This window comes from Heterodontus francisci, chromosome 9 (genome assembly GCF_036365525.1).
Source record: "Heterodontus francisci isolate sHetFra1 chromosome 9, sHetFra1.hap1, whole genome shotgun sequence".
NCBI lineage: Eukaryota > Metazoa > Chordata > Chondrichthyes > Heterodontiformes > Heterodontidae > Heterodontus > Heterodontus francisci.
The window spans coordinates 14672855-14692729 of record NC_090379.1 but is presented as its reverse complement, the minus strand read 5'-3'; the positions used below and the strand labels follow the sequence as shown (position 1 = coordinate 14692729).

The following is a 19875-nucleotide window of genomic DNA, read 5'->3' as shown; positions in this document are numbered from 1 at the left end:
TTGGAAGGCTCTTTATTTTTCTCTCTCTCAAATTCAAGTTTCCTCTGTTCCAATTGTAGCTTTGCTAGCAATGCCCTGTCAGGGTCTACTTCTAACCCTGTTCCTGCTTCTTCAGATTCAAGGGAAAAATGGTTGGCCACGAATCTTAGGAGTTCAGACTCTCTAGCCTTGGCACGGACAGTGACAGTGTCAGTGATCCCACACTGCTCAGCCATTTCCCTCACGCAATACTCCAGCTGAGGCCGAACTAGTGTTTCATACAAGTTCAACATAACCTCCTTGCTCTTGTACTCTATGCCTCTATTAATAAAGCCCAGGATACTGTATGCTTTATTAACCATGCTATCAACTTGTCCTGTTACCTTCAATAACTGCTCCTGCACCCGTTTTAGAATTGTACCCTTTATTTTATATTGTCTCGCCATGTTCATCCCACCAAAATGAATCACTTCATATTTCTCTGCATTGATCTTCATCTGCCACCTGTGTGCCCATTCCACCCATGCCCATTCTAGACTCCATATTTTAAAAAGGATACAGAGTCACTGGAAAAGGAACAAACAAGAGTTACTAGAATGAGACCAGAGCAGAGAGGTTATACCCATCAGGAAAGATTGAACAGCCGAGGGCTCTTTTATCGAGGCCTGATAAGAGCTCTTTAAGATTAGAAAAGGGTTCGATAGGGTGGACGTAGAGATGATGTTTCCACTTGTGGGGGAGACCAAAAATAGGGGCCATAAATATGATAGTCAGTAATAAATCCAACAGGGAATTCAGAAGAAACTTCTTTACCTAGAGAATGGTTAGAATGTGGAACTTGCTACCGGAGAGAGCAGTTGAGGTGAGTAGCATAGATGCAGAGACATTTAAGGGGAAGGTAGTTAAGCACGAGGGTGAAAGGAATAGTAGGGTATGCTCATGTGGTTAGGCGAAGAGGGTGGGAGAAGGCATAAAAACCAGTATGGACCTGTTGGGCCGCATGGCCTGTTTGTTCTGCTGTAAATACTTTGCAACTCAGTTGTGAAAGTTCAATGTCTTAAGATAAATGTGAAGTATTTAGGATTTTCTCGTCAAAATTGTCGATGTGCAGTTTTTTTTTCAAATAATAATTGGCAATAATTTTTTTTGGAGAGATTTAAAACCGCTTCTCTTTGGGTGAGTTGGCTGCTGGGACAAAATGGAAACACAATCTCATGCCAATGACCTCACACATCGATCTCTATCATGCTGCTCGCTGGCACACACGGCTACTGCACTGTGATCCTCATTATGCATAATCTGCCTGCGTGTACGCCACAGATACATACATACTTCACAGCCCAGCAGTTTCAAAGTCCGCAGGTACATCTGCGGGCCGTTAACTTTCTTTCCAAGTCTGTCTTTTCTTTCCTAACAACTAACTATGCCAAGCTCAGAGAACGAAAAAACACAGAAGTATAGACAATAATTTTGAGAGTTCCGGTATCAGGAGAAAAAAAATGTCATAGCAAAATTTAGAATATGATGTTGTGTTTAATATAAACTAAATAAAAGGGAATGGGATATAGACTTGAAAAAGACACATTTGCAGGACTATGAGGAAATAGCAGGGGAGAGGACTAATTGGATAATGGGCAAAATGGCCTCCTTCTGTGCTCCATGATTCTATGGTTCTATAAAAGCAATTCACATTACTAATTAACAGTTACTAATTACTTAATAGTTACTAATTTGGGAATGCAAAATGAAAAAAATACAACTCAGACAGACAGTAAACTGCTCAATCTGCCACCGACACTAAGTATTGTGAACCTTTATCAGGTTAGACATACTCCTGGAATACATACAACAAATGTAAAGATAACACATGGCAATCACCTAATCTCACAGATAAACTTTGCCAAAGATGAAGAAACTGCTTTGCTGAAGTGAACCCAAGCAGATGGAAGAGGATTGCAAAGCAGGGAGACCAGAGGGGTTGGGATTTCCATAATTCCGCACCTATGGCATCTGCAAGGTGCGTGCTACCACAGAATCATTGCCACTGATCAGTCGTAAACTCTGGAAAAAAAATATATTTTTGCCCAAATCTGACACAATGAAAAGGATGCACAGAGGCTCTGACTGCCAGTGATGGGCCCTTACTACTAACCATTCTTTTTAGTATATGCCATATGTGACACTGCAGTTAATTGCAGCCTTTCTGGTTCACTGCAATGACAATGCTCTGTATAGCAGTGAAATGTAACTTGACAGTATTGTAGTTAGATGGGGCAACTTTCCTGGGTCTTCCGCGTTTCATGGAAAGTGGTTTTATTGGCCACTAGTCTAACATTTTGAATTTCCAAGGAACTAATATTTTTATATTGTGAGTTAAGAGTCATTTTCAAGATGGTAACACAATTTTCTCTTACATGGTTTTCTCTTTTTCTCTTGTAGGTGCTGGCTATTGCTCAGATCATAAAGATAAACACCAATGAGGGAGGACATTCTATCACAATCACCTGTAGAAATCTACGGTGTTTCCAACAAGTGATCAGACAACCTAAAGACTGCAGTAGAACCTAAAGATCGCTCTACACCTCCATCCCCCACCAGGATGGTTTGAGGGCTCTCAGCTTCTTCCTGGAACAGAGGCCCAACCAGTCCCCATCCACCACCACCCTCCTCCGCCTGGCTGAACTTGTTCTCACATTGAACAACTTCTCCTTCAACTCCACGCACTTCCTTCAAGTAAAAGGTGTTGCTATGGGTACCCGCATGGGTCCTAGTTATGCCTGGCTTTTTGTGGGATATGTCGAGCATTCTTTGTTCCAGTCCTACTCAGGCCCCCTCCCCCAACTCTTTTTCCGGTACATTGATGACTGTATCGGTGCCGTTTCCTGCTCCCGCCCCGAACTAGAAAACTTTATCAACTTTGCTTCCAATTTCCACCCTTCTCTCACCTTTACATGGTCCATCTCTGACACTTCCCTTCCCTTCCTCGACTTCTCTGTCTCCATCTTTGGGGATAGGTTGTCTACTAATATCCATTATAAGCCCACTGACTCCCACAGCTACCTCGACTACACTTCTTCACACCCTACCTCCTGTAAGGACTCCATTCCATTCTCCCAGTTTCTCAGTCTCCGACGCATCTGCTCTGATGATGCTACCTTCCATGACGGTGCTTCTGATATGACCTCCTTTTTCCTCAACCGAGGATTTCCCCCCACTGTGGTTGACAGGGCCCTCAACCGTGTCCGAACCATTCCCCGCACCTCTACCCTCACCCCTTCCTCCCAGAACCGTGACAGGGTTCCCCTTGTCCTCACTTTTCATCCCACCAGCCTCCATATCCAAAGGATCATCCTCCGCCATTTTCGCCACCTCCAGCGTGATGCCACTACCAGTCGCATCTTCCCCTCCCTTCCCCTGTCAGCATTCCGAAGGGATCGTTCCCTCCGCGACACCCTGGTCCACTCCTCCATTAACCCCACCACCTCGTCCCCGTCCCAGGGCACCTTCCCCTGCAATCGCAGGAGGTGTAATACCTGCCCATTTACCTCCTCTCTCCTCACTATCCCAGGCCCCAAACACTCCTTTCAGGTGAAGCAGCGATTTACTTGTACTTCTTTCAATGTAGTATACTGTATTCGCTGCTCACAGTGTGGTCTCCTCTACATTGGGGAGACCAAGCGCAGACTGGGTGACCGCTTTGCGGAACATCTCCGCTCAGTCCGCAAGCAGGACCCTGAGCTTCCGGTTGCTTGCCATTTCAACACTCCCCCCCCCTGCTCTCATGCTCACGTCTCTGTCCTGGGATTGCTGCACTGTTCCAGTGAACATCAACGCAAGCTCGAGGAACAGCATCTCATCTACCGATTAGGCACACTACAGCCTGCTGGACTGAACATTGAGTTCAATAATTTCAGAGCATGACAGCCCCCCATTTTACTTTCATTTTTAGTTATTTTTTCTTCCTTTTTTTTTACATTCCTTTTTACATTTTTTACAATCTTTTTTTGCATTTATTTCATTTCATCTTAGTTTGTTCAGTTTGCTTACCCACTGTTTTTTTCAGGCTGTTTTTCTTCAGGTTGCACTTGCTGCTGTTCAATATTCAGTGTATTCACACCTAATCTGTACTAATGCTTTGTCTTTCAACACACCATTAACATATTGTTTGCCTTTTCTCCGTGACCTTTTGGTCAGCTATGTGGCCCGGTCCAATCTGCGCACCTTCTCCTTTGTTATCTCTTGCCCCACCCCCACCTCACTTGTTTATAATCTGTGACTTTTCTAATATTTGTCAGTTCCAAAGAAGGGTCACTGACCCGAAACGTTAACTCTGCTTCTCTTTCCACAGATGCTGCCAGACCTGCTGAGTGATTCCAGTATTTCTTGTTTTTGTTAAAGACTGCAGTTTTTGCCTCCGTTATGCTATGCAGATCATTCTTCTACAATTTGTGATTCTTATGTAGTTCTCTGTCTAACTTAAGAGTTTACTTCTCTCACCCCATTCCTCAGCTTGGTACCATCCGCAAAGTTGCACAAATTGCATTTTGTTCCTGAATTCTGACATCACTCCCCGAAACACTACCCACTTTCTCCTCATTGGCAATTTGTCACCCAGCTACAGGTTTCAACATGAATACCCCCACATCCCTTCACAAAGAATTTTACCAAAAGAAGGAACGGTTAGCTAATGGTCAAGAAGAGGGAACATTTTATGCTTTATTGACCTCCTTAACCAAGAACAGCAAGGCAAATTTAAATTTATAGGTACTTCCCTAACCAAAATTGGAAATGAAGCAAAGACTAGTCACAGTACCTGGAACTGCCTTGGTTCCAGACAAAGTGCTGCATTTACCCTCTAGGCCACCAGGGCAGCAAATAATGGCTGTTTCTGCCCCTCGTTTTATATATTTGTGGCAGCTTAACGTTTATTACTCTGGGGACTTATGCACATAACCCAGGTTGACACGCCAATGCAATACTAAGGGAGTGCTGCAATGTCGGAGGTGCCGTCTTTCGGATGAGATGTTTAACAGAGGTCCCATCTCCCCTCTCAGATAGGCATAAAAGAACCATGATATTATCTAAAGGGCAGCAGCAGAGTTCTCCCCAGTATCTTGGCCAATATTTATCCCTCAACCAACATCACCAAAAAAAAACCTGGTCATTATCTCATTTCTGTTTGTGGGATCTTGCTGTGCACAAATTGGCTGCCACGCTAAGATTACAACAGCGATTACATTTCAAAAATACTTCATTGGCTGTAAAGTGCTTTGGAACATCCTGAGATTGTGAAAGATACAATATAAATGTAACTATTTCTTTCTTACAAATGGCCTTTCCTGCATTCATCAGCATTTATTGTAACTTCTGCTATTTATACATTTGTTTTATAAGCCAATGACTTAACTGGTAGCGTGTTCATCGACAAGCAGCAATGAATGCTCTGTACTAGTAAACTGCACCATTTTCCCTGGTTAACCACCAGTGACATACTTGAGGATTCATAAACATTGCCTCTGCCAACAGATGCCCAAGATTAAAGCAAAATACTGCGGATGCTGGAAATCTGAAATAAAAACAAGAAATGCTGGAATCACTCAGCAGGTCTGGCAGCATCTGTGGAAAGAGAAGCAGAGTTAACGTTTCGGGTCAGTGACCCTTCTTCGGAACTGACAAATATTAGAAAAGTCACAGATTATAAGCAAGTGAGGTGGGGGTGGGGCAAGAGATAACAAAGGAGAAGGTGCAGATTGGACCAGGCCACATAGCTGACCAAAAGGTCACGGAGCAAAGGCAAACAATATGTTAATGGTGTGTTAAAAGACAAAGCATTAGTACAGATTAGGTGTGAATACACTGAATATTGAACAGCAGCAAGTGCAACCTGAAGAAAAACAGCCTGAAAAAAACAGTGGGTAAGCAAACTGAACAAACTAAGATGAAATGAAATAAATGCAAAAAAAGATTGTAAAAAATGTAAAAAAGAATGTAAAAAAAAAGGAAGAAAAAATAACTAAAAATGAAAGTAAAATGGGGGGCTGTCATGCTCTGAAATTATTGAACTCAATGTTCAGTCCGGCAGGCTATAGTGTGCCTAATCGGTAGATGAGATGCTGTTCCTCGAGCTTGCGTTGATGTTCACTGGAACACTGCAGCAATCCCAGGACAGAGACGTGAGCATGAGAGCAGGGGGGGGGGGGGGGGGTGGGGAGTGTTGAAATGGCAAGCAACCGGAAGCTCAGGGTCCTGCTTGCGGACTGAGCGGAGATGTTCCGCAAAGCGGTCACCCAGTCTGCGCTTGGTCTCCCCAATGTAGAGGAGACCACACTGTGAGCAGCGAATACAGTATACTACATTGAAAGAAGTACAAGTAAATCGCTGCTTCACCTGAAAGGAGTGTTTGGGGCCTGGGATAGTGAGGAGAGAGGAGGTAAATGGGCAGGTATTACACCTCCTGTGGTTGCAGGGGAAGGTGCCCTGGGACGGGGACGAGGTGGTGGGGGTAATGGAGGAGTGGACCAGGGTGTCGCGGAGGGAACGATCCCTTCGGAATGCTGACAGGGGAAGGGAGGGGAAGATGCGACTGGTAGTGGCATCACGCTGGAGGTGGCGAAAATGGCGGAGGATGATCCTTTGGATATGGAGGCTGGTGGGATGAAAAGTGAGAACAAGGGGAACCCTGTCACGGTTCTGGGAGGGAGGGGAAGGGGTGAGGGTAGAGGTGCGGGGAATGGGTCGGACACGGTTGAGGTCCCTGTCAACCACAGTGGGGGGAAATCCTCGGTTGAGGAAAAAGGTCATATCAGAAGCACCGTCATGGAAGGTAGCATCATCAGAGCAGATGCGTCGGAGACGGAGAAACTGGGAGAATGGAATGGAGTCCTTACAGGAGGTAGAGTGTGAAGAAGTGTAGTCGAGGTAGCTGTGGGAGTCGGTGGGCTTATAATGGATATTGGTAGACAACCTATCCCCAGAGATGGAGACAGAGAAGTCGAGGAAGGGAAGGGAAGTGTCAGAGATGGACCATGTAAAGGTGAGAGAAGGGTGGAAATTGGAAGCAAAGTTGATAAAGTTTTCTAGTTCAGGGCAGGAGCAGGAAACGGCACCGATACAGTCATCAATGTACCGGAAAAAGAGTTGGGGGAGGGTGCCTAAGTAGGACTGGAACAAAGAATGCTCGACATATCCCACAAAAAGACAGGCATAACTAGGACCCATGCGGGTACCCATAGTGACACCTTTTACTTGAAGGAAGTGCGTGGAGTTGAAGGAGAAGTTGTTCAATGTGAGAACAAGTTCAGCCAGGCGGAGGAGGGTGGTGGTGGATGGGTACTGGTTGGGCCTCTGTTCCAGGAAGAAGCGGAGAGCCCTCAAACCATCCTGGTGGGGGATGGTGGTGTAGAGCGATTGGACGTCCATAGTGAAGAGTAGGCGGTTGGGACCAGGAAACTGGAAATTGTCAAAATGACGTAGGGCGTCAGAAGAGTCACGGATGTAGGTGGGAAGAGACTGGACCAGCTGAGAAAAGATAGAGTCTAGATAGGAAGAAATAAGTTCAGTGGGGCAGGAGCAGGCTGACACAATGGGTCTGCCGGGACAGTCCCGTTTGTGGATTTTGGGAAGGAGGTAGAAGCGGGCTGTGCGGGGTTGTGGGACTATGAGGTTGGAAGCCGTAGAGGGAAGATCTCCAGAGGAGATGAGGTCAGTGACAGTCCTTTGGACGGTGGCTTGATGTTCGGTGGTGGGGTCATGGTCCAGAGGGAGGTAGCCTAAGATTTGTAGACTTGGGTAACTGGAGTGTGTCCTTATGGGGAGATAGTGTGAACTCCAAATCAAGTGAATAGAGATTCCATATGACCGGACATTGCCATAGTTTGGTTTGTTTTCAGGACATAGTGGTTGCCCATGTTTGACACCCAACAAACTAAAAACAAAAATTGATAGAATTTCTCGTATAGGATGAGGCAATGTAATATTTAAAAAATGTATTGTTTTCTTGCTGTTCACATCTTTGATTTCTTACATAAAATTTTAATCTTACATTGTATAATCTAAGGGTCATCACTCTGGAACAAATGCTAACGATTTCTTTGCATATGAAGCAACTGTGTGCTGACAGGGAAACCTGCTTTTCAGACACTACCTGCCAAGGGCGATTGCAGTTGATGTCTCAATCAAATTCTGTGAACTTTAGCATTGCTCCCATCACTCTAGGGTTCAAAGCTGAACGTAGAGAGAAATGCAAATAAACCACTAAAACCTTGTATGCTTTTCACTGCATTTTAACACATGAGTTTCCTTTGCAGTCTGTACACGTGCTCTTAGCTGTCTTAAAATGTTGCACTCTCACAAAATATCCTGAAAGTAGGTTCAACGATGTTAAACAAAGACTAAGAAATGCAATATAAAGAAATTAGGCTAGTTTCCTGTGACATTTTAATGTTCATTTCACCTGCTCTCTCAACTTTCAGTTATATAGCATGTTTAACAAACATTTCCCCTAGGAGATTTACAGAAGCATAATCAGACAAAATAGATGCCAAGCCAAAGTAGGACAGATTGAGGTGAGTTTTAGGGAGGGTCTTAAAAAAGAGGAGAAAGAGGCAGAGTGGTCTCAGGAGGAAATTTTGGAGTTGTAAAATACTCTGGTTGTGTATACATTTTTTTTTCATTCATTCACAGGATGTGGATGTTGCTGGCAAGGCCAGCATTTATTGCCCATTCCTCATAGCCCTTGAGCAGGTCATGGTGACCATCTGTTTGAGTAGCTTGCTAGGCTAGTTTTGGGCAGTTAAGACTCAACCTTATTGTTTGGGTTCTGGAGCCATATATAGGCCAGACTGGGCAAGTATGGCAGATCTTCTTCCCTGAAGGATATTAGTGAACCAGCTGGGTTTTTATAACAATCCAGTAGTTACATGGTCACCATTACTGATATTAGCTTTTTATTCCAGATTTTTAGAAAGAAATGAACTGAATTTAAATTCCCCAACTGCTGTGGTGGCATTTGAACCCATGTCGCCAGACTATCAGTCCAGGCATCTGGATTACTTGTCCAGTAACATAACCACTATGCTATCATATCATATATGGGCGGCATAGTGGCGCAGTGGTTAGCACCTCCAGCTCCAGCGACCCAGGGTTCAATTCTGGGTGTTGCCTGTGCGGAGTTTGCAAGTTCTCCCTGTGTCTGCGTGGGTTTCCTCCGGGTGCTCCGGTTTCCTCCCTTAACCAAAGACTTGCAGGTTGATAGGTAAATTGGCCATTATAAATTTCACTAGTATAGGTAGGTGGTAGGGGAATATAGGGACAGATATGGTAGGAATATGGGATTAGTGTAGGATTAGTATAAATGGGTGGTTGATGGTCGGCACAGACTCGGTGGGCCGAAGGGCCTGTTTCAGTGCTGTATCTCTAAAAAAAAATATCTGCAACGTATAAAAAGCGAGAGTAGGATTTGATTTAACCTCATATGATTAAAGTTTTTTGTTTCTTTTTAATGGTTGAAAGTTGTTCATTCCCAGAATGCTTTAGGATTTAATGCATCAAGGTATAACTTAGCTGACATTGTGGTTTAGCTGTTTGCTGAAAGTAATGAATATATAAAAGATTTGTCTCTCTTGACTTGTTTTCATAGCAAAATTATGAAACAGTTACGCAAGGCAGTTTTGAGAAAAGAAACAGAACAATGGGTGCAGAATAGATAACAGTAACCATCTGCTGTTTTGAAGGAAATACATACTTTCTGGGGGGGGTCTTATGCACAATAACACTTGTCATACCAAAATTAATTACCACTGATAGAATTTGTGAGAAACAAACTGTAAAGACCCTAAACGTTTAAGAAATTGTAAAAAAAAAAGTGCATTCAAAAAGCAACAATGAAGGTTACATTTCTACCTGAAGAAGGGGGACAGGTTACTTTCTCTGCATGTTTACTGCTTTAAGATATTGTGCGCAACTGGACCTGATCCAATACAAATAAACGGAGAATGTTGCAAAACACATTTGGTGTCAAAATCGAACTCTTACAGCATGGAGCCTAGGTACCCTGAAGGTACAGCTGGCAAACATGGAGTGAATACAGGGAGGGGTGCATAAAAGGTTAGGGTTGGAGGAACAAAGAGTTCAGGGCAGAGTGTTAATTGTAGAGTTTGAGGAAGTTACAGAGTAGGGAGGGAGAAAGGACATGAAGGAATTTTAAACATGAAAATGAGAATTTTAAATTTCAGGCTTTGGAGGACTTTTTTTTTAATTCATCCACAGGATTTGGGTGCCATTGAAAAGGCCAGCATTGTTTGCCCATTCCTAATTGCCCTCAAGAAGCTGGTGGTGAGCCATCTTCTTGAACCACTGTAGCCTGTGTGGTGTAGGTACACTTACAGTGCCGTTAGGGAGGGAGTTCCAGAATTTTGACCCAGCGACCATAAAGGAATGGTAATATATTTCAAAGTCGCGTTGAGAGAGAGAGACTTGGAGGGGACTTTGCAGGTGGTGGTGTTCCCATGCTTCTCCTGCCTTTTTCCTTCGAGGGGGTAGAGGTCATGGGTTTGGGGGAGGTGCTGTTGAAGAACCCTTGGCAAATTGTTGCAGTGCATCTTGCAGATGGTGCACACTGCAGCCATGGTGCACTGGTGGTACAGAGAATGTTTATGGTGGATGGGGTGACAATCGAGCAGGCTGCTTTATCCTGGATTCTTGAGTGTTGTTGGAGCTACACTCATCCAGATCTGGGTCTAGGTCAGGACTTGGTATGCCATAGGATATAGGTAGCCGAAGTTTGAAAGTGTTAGATGCCAGGAAGGGTGGAGGATGGGAGGTCAGCCAAAAGAGCGTCGGTATAGTCGAATCTGGAGGTGACAGAGGTTTGGAAGGAGGTTTCCGGCAGCAGGTGGAGCTGAGGCAGTCAGTCAGTGTTACAGAGCACCATAATCTTAATCACGTGGATAATCTCAGGAGGTTACCAAGGACAATTAATGCTCAGTACTGACTTGGGGCTAGGGTAAGAGTAGGAAACGGTTCTGTGGAGAAGGAACACTGAAGGAGTTCTGATTTGTCTTTTCTCTTTCACTCTTAAAAAGAGATAGAAAGTGCTTCAAGTATATACAGTACACCCACAGAGAATTTTCTTCAGTAATCAGCCATGAGCTACATGTCTTGCTGAAATTAGAACTCTTAACTTTGGGCAATAACCAACAACTGAAAATTGTATTCAACATGGAAACTAGAACAGCCTAGATGCAGCAATCGATTAAATTTATCAACACATCACAAGAGTGATTCTCATTTTGCAGCACGTTGTAGGCTTACACAGATTACACAGAAGAGAGAATGGAAACTGGAAAAGTGGGTTTCTATGCTGATTTCAAGCTAGTTGGAGTGGAACAGAAAACAAGACGGCTACAATTCTGCCTGTACAAAAATGGAAAGATATAGTACACAGGAAAACGACAAAGTGAATCTCCTAGTGCCAGTTTGAGTTGAGGGAAAAAGTTTAATACAAAATAAAAATAAATATGTTTTAGTTTTATCCTGGAGTTTTTGATTTTGTGCATAGTTAATTACTCAAGGTGAAATCAGAGTTGACCTGGTTCATAACATATACAAGCTGAAAAGTTATTTCACAATCATGCAAGTTCAAATAAAAAGAGTGGTAAGTAGCTGATGTAGGTACTTTACTAACTGCAGAACTAATTTCAATAAAATCATGGCTTTCATATGTTTACATTGTCAGAAATCAAATTTGAACCAAATTAGTAATAGGACTGTTGAACCCAAAGGAGAAATATCATAGAATGAACAAATCAAGAAAGCACTTAAACTCTTTGTACCTATCACACGATCTCATTTTTAAAAGCCAGAACTGACACAATTTCTGTGGAAGTAATGGGAGTTTTAAGATTGCTAAACTGCAATTTATTCTATTTGTCCACAAAGCTGATACTACTCCACATCAAAAAGTAATTAATTATGTGAAGTGCTTTGAGGCCATCCCATGTGAAAAGGTGCTACAGAAAGGCATGGTCATTAGCTAAAACAAAATATACTCAGGTTTTAAATGGGAGCTCAAAATGTATTTTGTGTGTCCAGGATTAAATTACAGGTACTCGAATTTAAATAAATCAATGTTGCAGATTTCAGTAGCTGTAAGAGATCATAAGCCTACAATGGACCACTATAGCAAACAGTGAAAATCCACATCAGCATTGGAAAAAATGGGTCTCTCTTTTCCAGATGATGCTCCAATCACAGTAATGGGTGTAATTAATAATTTTGACATGAAAATTGGTGGTGCCGTAAATAGCGAGGAGGAAAGCCTTAGATTACAGGACGATATAGATGGGCTGGTAAGATGGGCAGAGCAGTGGCAAACGCAATTTAATCTTGAGAAGTGTGAGGTGATGCATTTTGGGAGGATTAACAAGGCAAGGGAATATACAATGGATGGTAAGACCCTAGGAAGTACAGAGGGTCAGAGGGACCTTGGTGTACTTGTCCATAGATCACTGAAGGCAGCAGCACAGGTAGATGAGGCATAGAATATAACAGCAGGGAAGTTATGATGGAGCTGTATAAAATGCTAGTTAGGCCACAGCTGGAGTACTCTGTACAGTTCTGGTCGCCACACTATAGCAAGGATGTGATTGCACTGGAGAGGGTGCAGAGGAGACTTACCAGGATGTTGCCTGGGCTGGAGCATTTCAGCTATGAAGAGAGACTGGATAGGACAGGCTTGTTGTCCTTAGAGCAGAGAAGACTGAGGGGGGACCTGAATGAGGTATACAAAATTCTGAGGGGCATTGATAGGATAGATGGGAAGAAACTTTTTCCCTTAGCGGAGGAATCAATAACCAGGGGGCATAGATTTAAGGTAAGGGGCAGGAGGTTTAGAGGGGATTTGAGGAAAAAAATTTTCACCCAGAGGGTGGTTGGAATCTGGAACACACTACCTGAAGGGTGTTGGAAGCAGGAACCCTCAACATTTAACAAGCATTTAGATGAGCGCTTGAAACGCCATAGCATACAAGGCTATGGGCCAAGTGCTGGAAAATGGATTAGAATAAATAGGTGCATGATGGCCGGCACAGACACGAAGGACCTGTTTCTGTGCTGTATAACTCTATGACTCTAAGACACCAGTAAAAAATGATACATCAACACCTGCAACAGGACTTTGCCTTCTGTGTCTCCTCCCACAAAATCGTATATACCGGACTTGTCCCTCTCCTTCCACAACTCCATCTTTCATAGCACAGTCCTTCCGGATTGTTATCCAACGCAGCACATTAACAAAGGAACAGAATGCTGTAGCATACGTGCAAAAGATACAATATTAAAATACCAATTGGATTGCAACCAATCAGTAGTTCCTTTGAGATTCACAATTACCCAATTCACTGATTACAAGCTTTCTAAAGCTGCAGCTAATTGGTAAAATGCAATTCCAATGCCCTCCAGAATTCTAATACCATAATCACAATTTCAAATACCGTTCTCTGTACTGAGAGTAACAGTGAGTGATGTGAACCTGACTAACATATCTGTGGATGAAATGTACACATTTGAATTGCATATTTAAGAACATACCAATATTATTTTGCACTCATTCAGAAATGGCCCAGTCACTATATTTCTATTTCTGAACTCTAAATGATCTTATCATGTATATCCTAGATAATCATATTGGACCTGACAAATAGTTTATCAACTTTCAATTAATACTATACATTGGTAGGAGTACACTTGGTATGGAGCAGCCATTACGGATGCATAATGCATCCCCCATACAGTGATTCTGCCAAGTTTTGCAGCCAGAACCGCAACTGCCATGCAGATGGACGTGCAGCCAAAGTTTTCAGTACACATCATTCTCATCACACTTACCTTGCTACAACAGGCAATTGCTCCAGCTTCCAAGCAGTGCATTACAGCAAGGGTCTGTAATAACAGGATCAAATTTTGCAGGGGTGCATTCCCAGGAATTGCATAAACTGCAAGTTGAAAGTTCAACCTATAGACGACTCAAGAAAATAGCATATTTCTCTTGGGCGTTTAAGGAAAAAAATCTGTTGAGAGATGATCTATTACAAAAGGATTTTTCATCTACGTCCCCAATGTGACTCATAAATCTCACCATTCTGTGTCAATTGCACAAACTACAGGCTGCTGAGACAGGAATTATTTAACTTCTATTGCAGACATCATCAATGCAAAAGAATTTATTGGACTCTCCCTCAGGATACAAAGTGCTAAAATTACAAATAATTAAAGTACAGTAAAATATAAAAGCCTGGGAAGTGCACAGATGAAGATATGAAAATGATTCCACAGTTTCAGCCATGGCTCAGTGTGCAGCACTTTCATCTCCGAGTCAGAAGGCTGTGGGTTCAAACCCTCACTCCAAAGACTTGTGCACATAATCCAGGGTGACACTCCCAGTGCCTTGCTGAGGAAGTGCTGCACTTAGAGGTGTCTTCTTTCAAATGGGACCTTAAACCAAGGGCCCCATCTACCCTCTCAGATGAACATTAAAAAAAAAAATCACATGGCACTATTTGAAGAGCAAGGGAGTTTTCTCTGGTGTCCTGGTCGATATTTATCCCTTAACCAACATCACTAGGTGAGAAGGTGCTGGTGAGTCGCCTTCTTGAACCGCTGCAGTCCAATGTAGTGTAGGTACACCCACAGTGCTGTTAGGAAAGGAGTTCCAGGATTTTGACCCAGCAACAGTGAAGGAATGGTGATATAGTTCCAAGTCAGGATGGGTATTATCTTATTGTTTATGGGACTTTGCTGTGTGCAAATTGGCTACCAGTTTCCTGCCTTACAACACTTCAAAAGTACATCCTTGGCTCTAAAGTACTTTGAGACCCAAGATCGTGAAGGGCACTATAGAAATGCACATCTTTCTTTGTGGAATTTTTGTCCTACACCATATGAAGTCCAAGCACTATGAATTAAAAGGACCTGTAAAAAAGTACTTAACAGTACAAGGCCAATGCGAGATTTAGATTGTACATCAACTATTCTGCACAAGCTAGGCCTCTTCTCTCCTGCTAACTCCCTCTCTCTTTTGCTTGTGCACACCTAATACACCCCATTGGCCATGTCTTAACATATTAAAGTTGCTTCCCGTTTGAGCAGCGCTGACGTAAACTTCACAAACAAAACCGGCTTTTTTTTTTTTTAGGTACCTCCACCACAAGACCTCTTCCAATTCAATAGATTTGCTTTCTTCTAAACAGCAGGTATACTCAACAAAGTCTTATTCTGTGATGCATTCCCACTCAGTACTAGCAACAGTGGGAGGCCAAAGTCACTACAATCGTTTTAACCTCACAAACTGCACAGTTGGAATTCCACACTGTACCATACCTGGTCTGCTTTCTTCTTACTACTTTTTTTTTTACGGAAACCTCAAAACAGAACCAATGATTGAGTTCAACAATAGCTCATCACTTCACAATTCAAATCGCTGTGGGAGATCATTAATTTTAATCACCAACACTAAATGCTCCACCCCACATTAGTGCTGGTCAGAAACATCTTCCTGTTTCTCTTAGCTGTACTCTGGCCGACATCTCATCTCAACAGTAAAAGAGTTATAGGACTAACCTTTTTTTTCCTTGTGAATTTCTTCAAGGAGATGTTCTTGTTTTGTAATTTGCTCTATGAAAAGCTGGCTCTCTGACTCCTTGTCCTGTAGGAGCTCCTTCAGCTGCCCTCGGCATTGCCGGAGATGGCATCGCAGTTTGTGCTCTCGTCCATCTCGTTCCTTCACTTCTTCACATAGCCACTGCAGCTTGGTCTAAAGAGTGATATTGTTAGTCAGTTTCTAAGCACCACTTGTGTCAAATTCTGATTAGAATCAGTCAGAAGCTTTGAAAGGGGAAGAGGATACAGGGAATTGATATCATGCTAATTAGTAATTATGCTCACATGATGCCCGAGTGATACTACAGTGTTTCCATCATCCCACTTTATTAGAAGCATCACTGTAGTGAGAATCCTGCTAACATCCTAAATTTACACTTCCAGAATGCAATCACATCAACTACGTTTTTCAAAAAAAAAGGTTGTTCAGGCAAATGTGATCTGACCAAAGACGAGCTTAAAAAGTCTGCAAATGTACAAGCAGTCACAAATTTAATCCAAAACTGATGTGTTCATGAGATCTGTAAAACTTAATTCTATTCCAAGAATGGGGGAGGTTGTGAGTGGGTGCTTTGAATGGGGGGATGGTTTACCTCACAGATACACCTCTGCATCTCTGCTGTCTACCTGCCTCTCTCTTCCAATTTTAGCTTCAGACAAGCACATTGACGTTTACTGCTAACCCAGAATGGTTTTCCTTTAAATCATACTTCCAGCCATACAACCATAACCAAGTACCTATTGGGAGTGTCATGTGAAACCACCACCAGAGTCACAAACTGACCGGTTTCTGTGTCACTATCCACAGTTTGTACAAAGGGGCTTAGAAGGGGTTGAACTTTGCCTGCAAGAGTGTTGAGACAGCTACTCCACCACTATTGTACGAGAGAGCACCTCCTTGGTGTTTGCCAATGGTATAGTTTCAGAAAGAGTGAATAGACAGCGATGGTAATATCATGACCAGTCCTGTGACCAACTGAAAAAATATCCATCATTTACCCACAGCATTTCAACTTATTTACTCCCATTTTTACATTTTGTCTACTTTCAAAGAACGATTCACATGGTGCATCATGTGAAGCTACCCTGTTGATTTCTGGTATTTATGGTTTTTGGAAGCAAACAGCAAAGCAGTTTTGTTTTTTTTACTTTGAGCAAAAAAATCCAGTAATGATATATAGGAACATTTGACAAAACTTTGATTCCAAACAAGTATGAAACCAAAGCTTCGAATCCACCTACGACTAAGCAGAAAGCAACAGCAAAACACTGTTGCCAATAGGAGAAAAATAACAGAATTTATGAGTATTGCTCTTGTGCAGTAGTGGAGTTGGAAGGAGAAAGATCACATAACTTTCAAGCCTTCAGTGTATATAATTCTCCAGGAACAATGTTATCCCCAACACCCCTTGGACTAGCTTGTGAAGAGAACAAATGAATGAGGTTAAGATTTTTTAAAATTTGGAAAATTGACATAATTGGCTTTGGTGCAGCTGAACTTAAAATGTAGCAATAAGCAGAAACCAGCAATAAAAGTGCCTAAAGTTTAAAAGAAATTAATTGTCAAAGGATGTTTCAAATACATCATTGATCAGCATTACTGTGCATAAGATGCCATGGTGCACATGCAACAACTCATGTTTCCGCAGTACTAATTACATACAAAGAGAGGCTTTCCAGGGCAATGGACAGCAAGTGGAGACCAAGCAGGGGAGGGAGGGAGGGCGGGCAGAAGAACAGTTTAAGAGGAGAGCCTTCAGAAGATTTCTGAATCAGGGAGTAAAATAGCAAGGCAGGAATGCTAAGGAATAATGTTCCAGAGATAGGGAGGAGGTGGCTTTAAAAGTGGCCACTGACAATGTAGGAACAATGTGAGACATTGCAGAGGGAACAGGGAACAGAAAAATGCCACGGTTGATCTGAGGGCCAAAGAGCTGGATGAAATCACAGAGGTAAAGTAGCATGCTGGTCTTAGAGGATGGTACATGAACAGCTTCCATTTAACAATTGAAAGTGCTGGAAATACTCAGCAGGTCAGGCAGCATCTATGGAGAGAGAAGCAGAGTTAACTTTTCAGATCTGTGACCTTTCATCAGAACACACCTAAAATGTGAACTCTGCTTCCCTCTCCACAGATGCTGCCTGACCTGATTATTTCCAGCATTTTCTGTTTTTATTTTAGATTTCCAGCATCTGCAGTATTTTGATTTTATTTCAATTAACAGTTGAAGTTTCACTTTTAATACACTATTTAATGTACCTCTAAAATATTACACATCTACAGCCCTACCTTATATACACAGCTTCTGCATCCAATCATTACACTGGAGATGACCCCAGGTTTGAAAGTTCTCCAACACTATCCTCTCCAGCCTACCATGCTTCATCTGACATTAAATACAACTGGTTCACAGTTCCACTGTCCACATCCTATGACTGATTTCCATTTCTTTACCCAAGAGCTAGATATATCTATTTTACCATAAAACTGAATTTGAGCATCAAAATGCGAGACTAAGATTGGAATTAGGGTGAGTTATCCATTTTAGCTTCAGTAACAATTCAGTCAGCAAGGAATTAATGCTTTCAACATGGGATGGAACTTAACATGGCACCATTCTCCACTATGTAGTTCCTTTCATGAAACTATCAAACATACAACTTCACAATACTAGCTCATAAATAAAAATATAAAAGCAATTTAAACACAAATTAAACATTTCTAGTATGTGACAAGTAAGTACAAACACAAATTTGTAAGAAAACTAAATAATCACACAATACCATCAGGGTTGAACAATTCTCCAAAACAGCAACTTGTACTGAGTGAGCTTAGTACAACCCAATCACTACTTCCTTTATGTAGCACATTTAGCATAAGAAAACATTCCAAAGAACTTCACAAAAGCTAAAAGCTTTGTCAAATGGATGGGTTTTGAGGAGGATGGTAAGGATAAAGAGAGCAGCAAAGAGGGAGAGGGGAATGCACAGCAGTCCCCAGTTAAGTGAACAGACCATACAGGAGGGAACACAATATTACACAGATATTGTGGGACAAGATGATGGAGAGAGTTGTGGAAGACAACAATATATTTGAAAATCCTCTGTTGGGGATACCATAAACCAGGTGGTAGTCAACAAGGACAAGGATGATAGGCAGGGCAGGATACATGCAGCACAGGATATATGCAGCAGCGCTCTGAACAAGTTGGAGGGTGGAGAATGGGAGGCCAACAAAGAAATGCTCAGTTGACCAGCCTTGCTTCGCGGATGAAAGCATGGATAAAGGTTTTAGTGGAAAGGTGGAAATAAGCAGTCTTGGTGATGTACAGGATATATCCAAGATTCCATAGACTCTGGAACAGTTCCTACAGATTGGAGTGTAGCTAATGTCACCCCACTATTTAAAAAGGGAGGTAGAGAGAAAGCAGGGAATTATAGACCAGTCAGCCTGATGTCAGTAGTAGAGAAAGTTCTAGAGTCCATTATCAAAGATTTTATAGCAGAGCACTTAGAGAACAGTGGTAGAATCAGGCAGAGTCAGCATAGATTTACGAAAGGGAAATCATGCTTGACAAATCTACTAGAATTCTTCGAAGATGTAACTAATAGAGTTGATGAGGGGGGGCCAGTGGATGTGGTTTATTTGGAGTTTCAGAAGGCTTTCGACAAAGTCCCACATAGATTAGCGTGTAAAATTAAAGCGTATGGGATTGGGGGTAGTGTATTGTGATGGATAGAAAATTGGTTGGCAGACAGGAAACAAAGAGTAGGAATAAGTGGGTCTTTTTCCGAATGGCAGGCAGTGACTAGTGGGGTACCGTAGGGATGGGTGCTAGGACCCCAGCCATTCACAATATACATTAATGATTTAGATGAGGGAACTAAATGTAATATCTCCAAATTTGCAGATGACACAAATCTGGGTGGGAGGGTGAGTTGTGAGGAGGATGCAGAGAGGCTTCAGGGTGATTTGGACAAGTTGAGTGAGTGGGCAAATGCATGGCAGATACAGAATAATGTGGATAAATGTGAGGTTATCCACTTTGGTAACAAAAATAGGAAGGCAGATTATCTGAATTGCTATAAACTGAGAGAGGGAAATATGCAGCAAGACCTGGGTGTTCTCGTACACCAGTCACTGAAGGTAAGCATGCAGGTGCAACAGGCGGTAAAAAAGGCAAATGGTATGTTGGCCTTCATAGCGAGAGGATTCGAGTACAGAAGCAAGGATGTCTTGCT

The 19875-nt window shown here is 42.4% G+C and overlaps 1 protein-coding gene across 7 annotated transcripts in view; it reads right to left on the bottom strand.

The window, feature by feature from the left end:
• LOC137373594 (centrosomal protein of 128 kDa-like) overlaps positions 1-19875 on the bottom strand; it is a 442182-nt gene that overhangs the window by 210708 nt on the left and 211599 nt on the right. For all 7 annotated transcript variants that reach the window (XM_068038587.1, XM_068038590.1, XM_068038589.1 and 4 more), the window contains one exon: positions 15595-15787. In XM_068038587.1, the coding sequence (XP_067894688.1) occupies positions 15595-15787 (193 nt within the window). The remainder of the gene's footprint in view (positions 1-15594; positions 15788-19875) is intronic.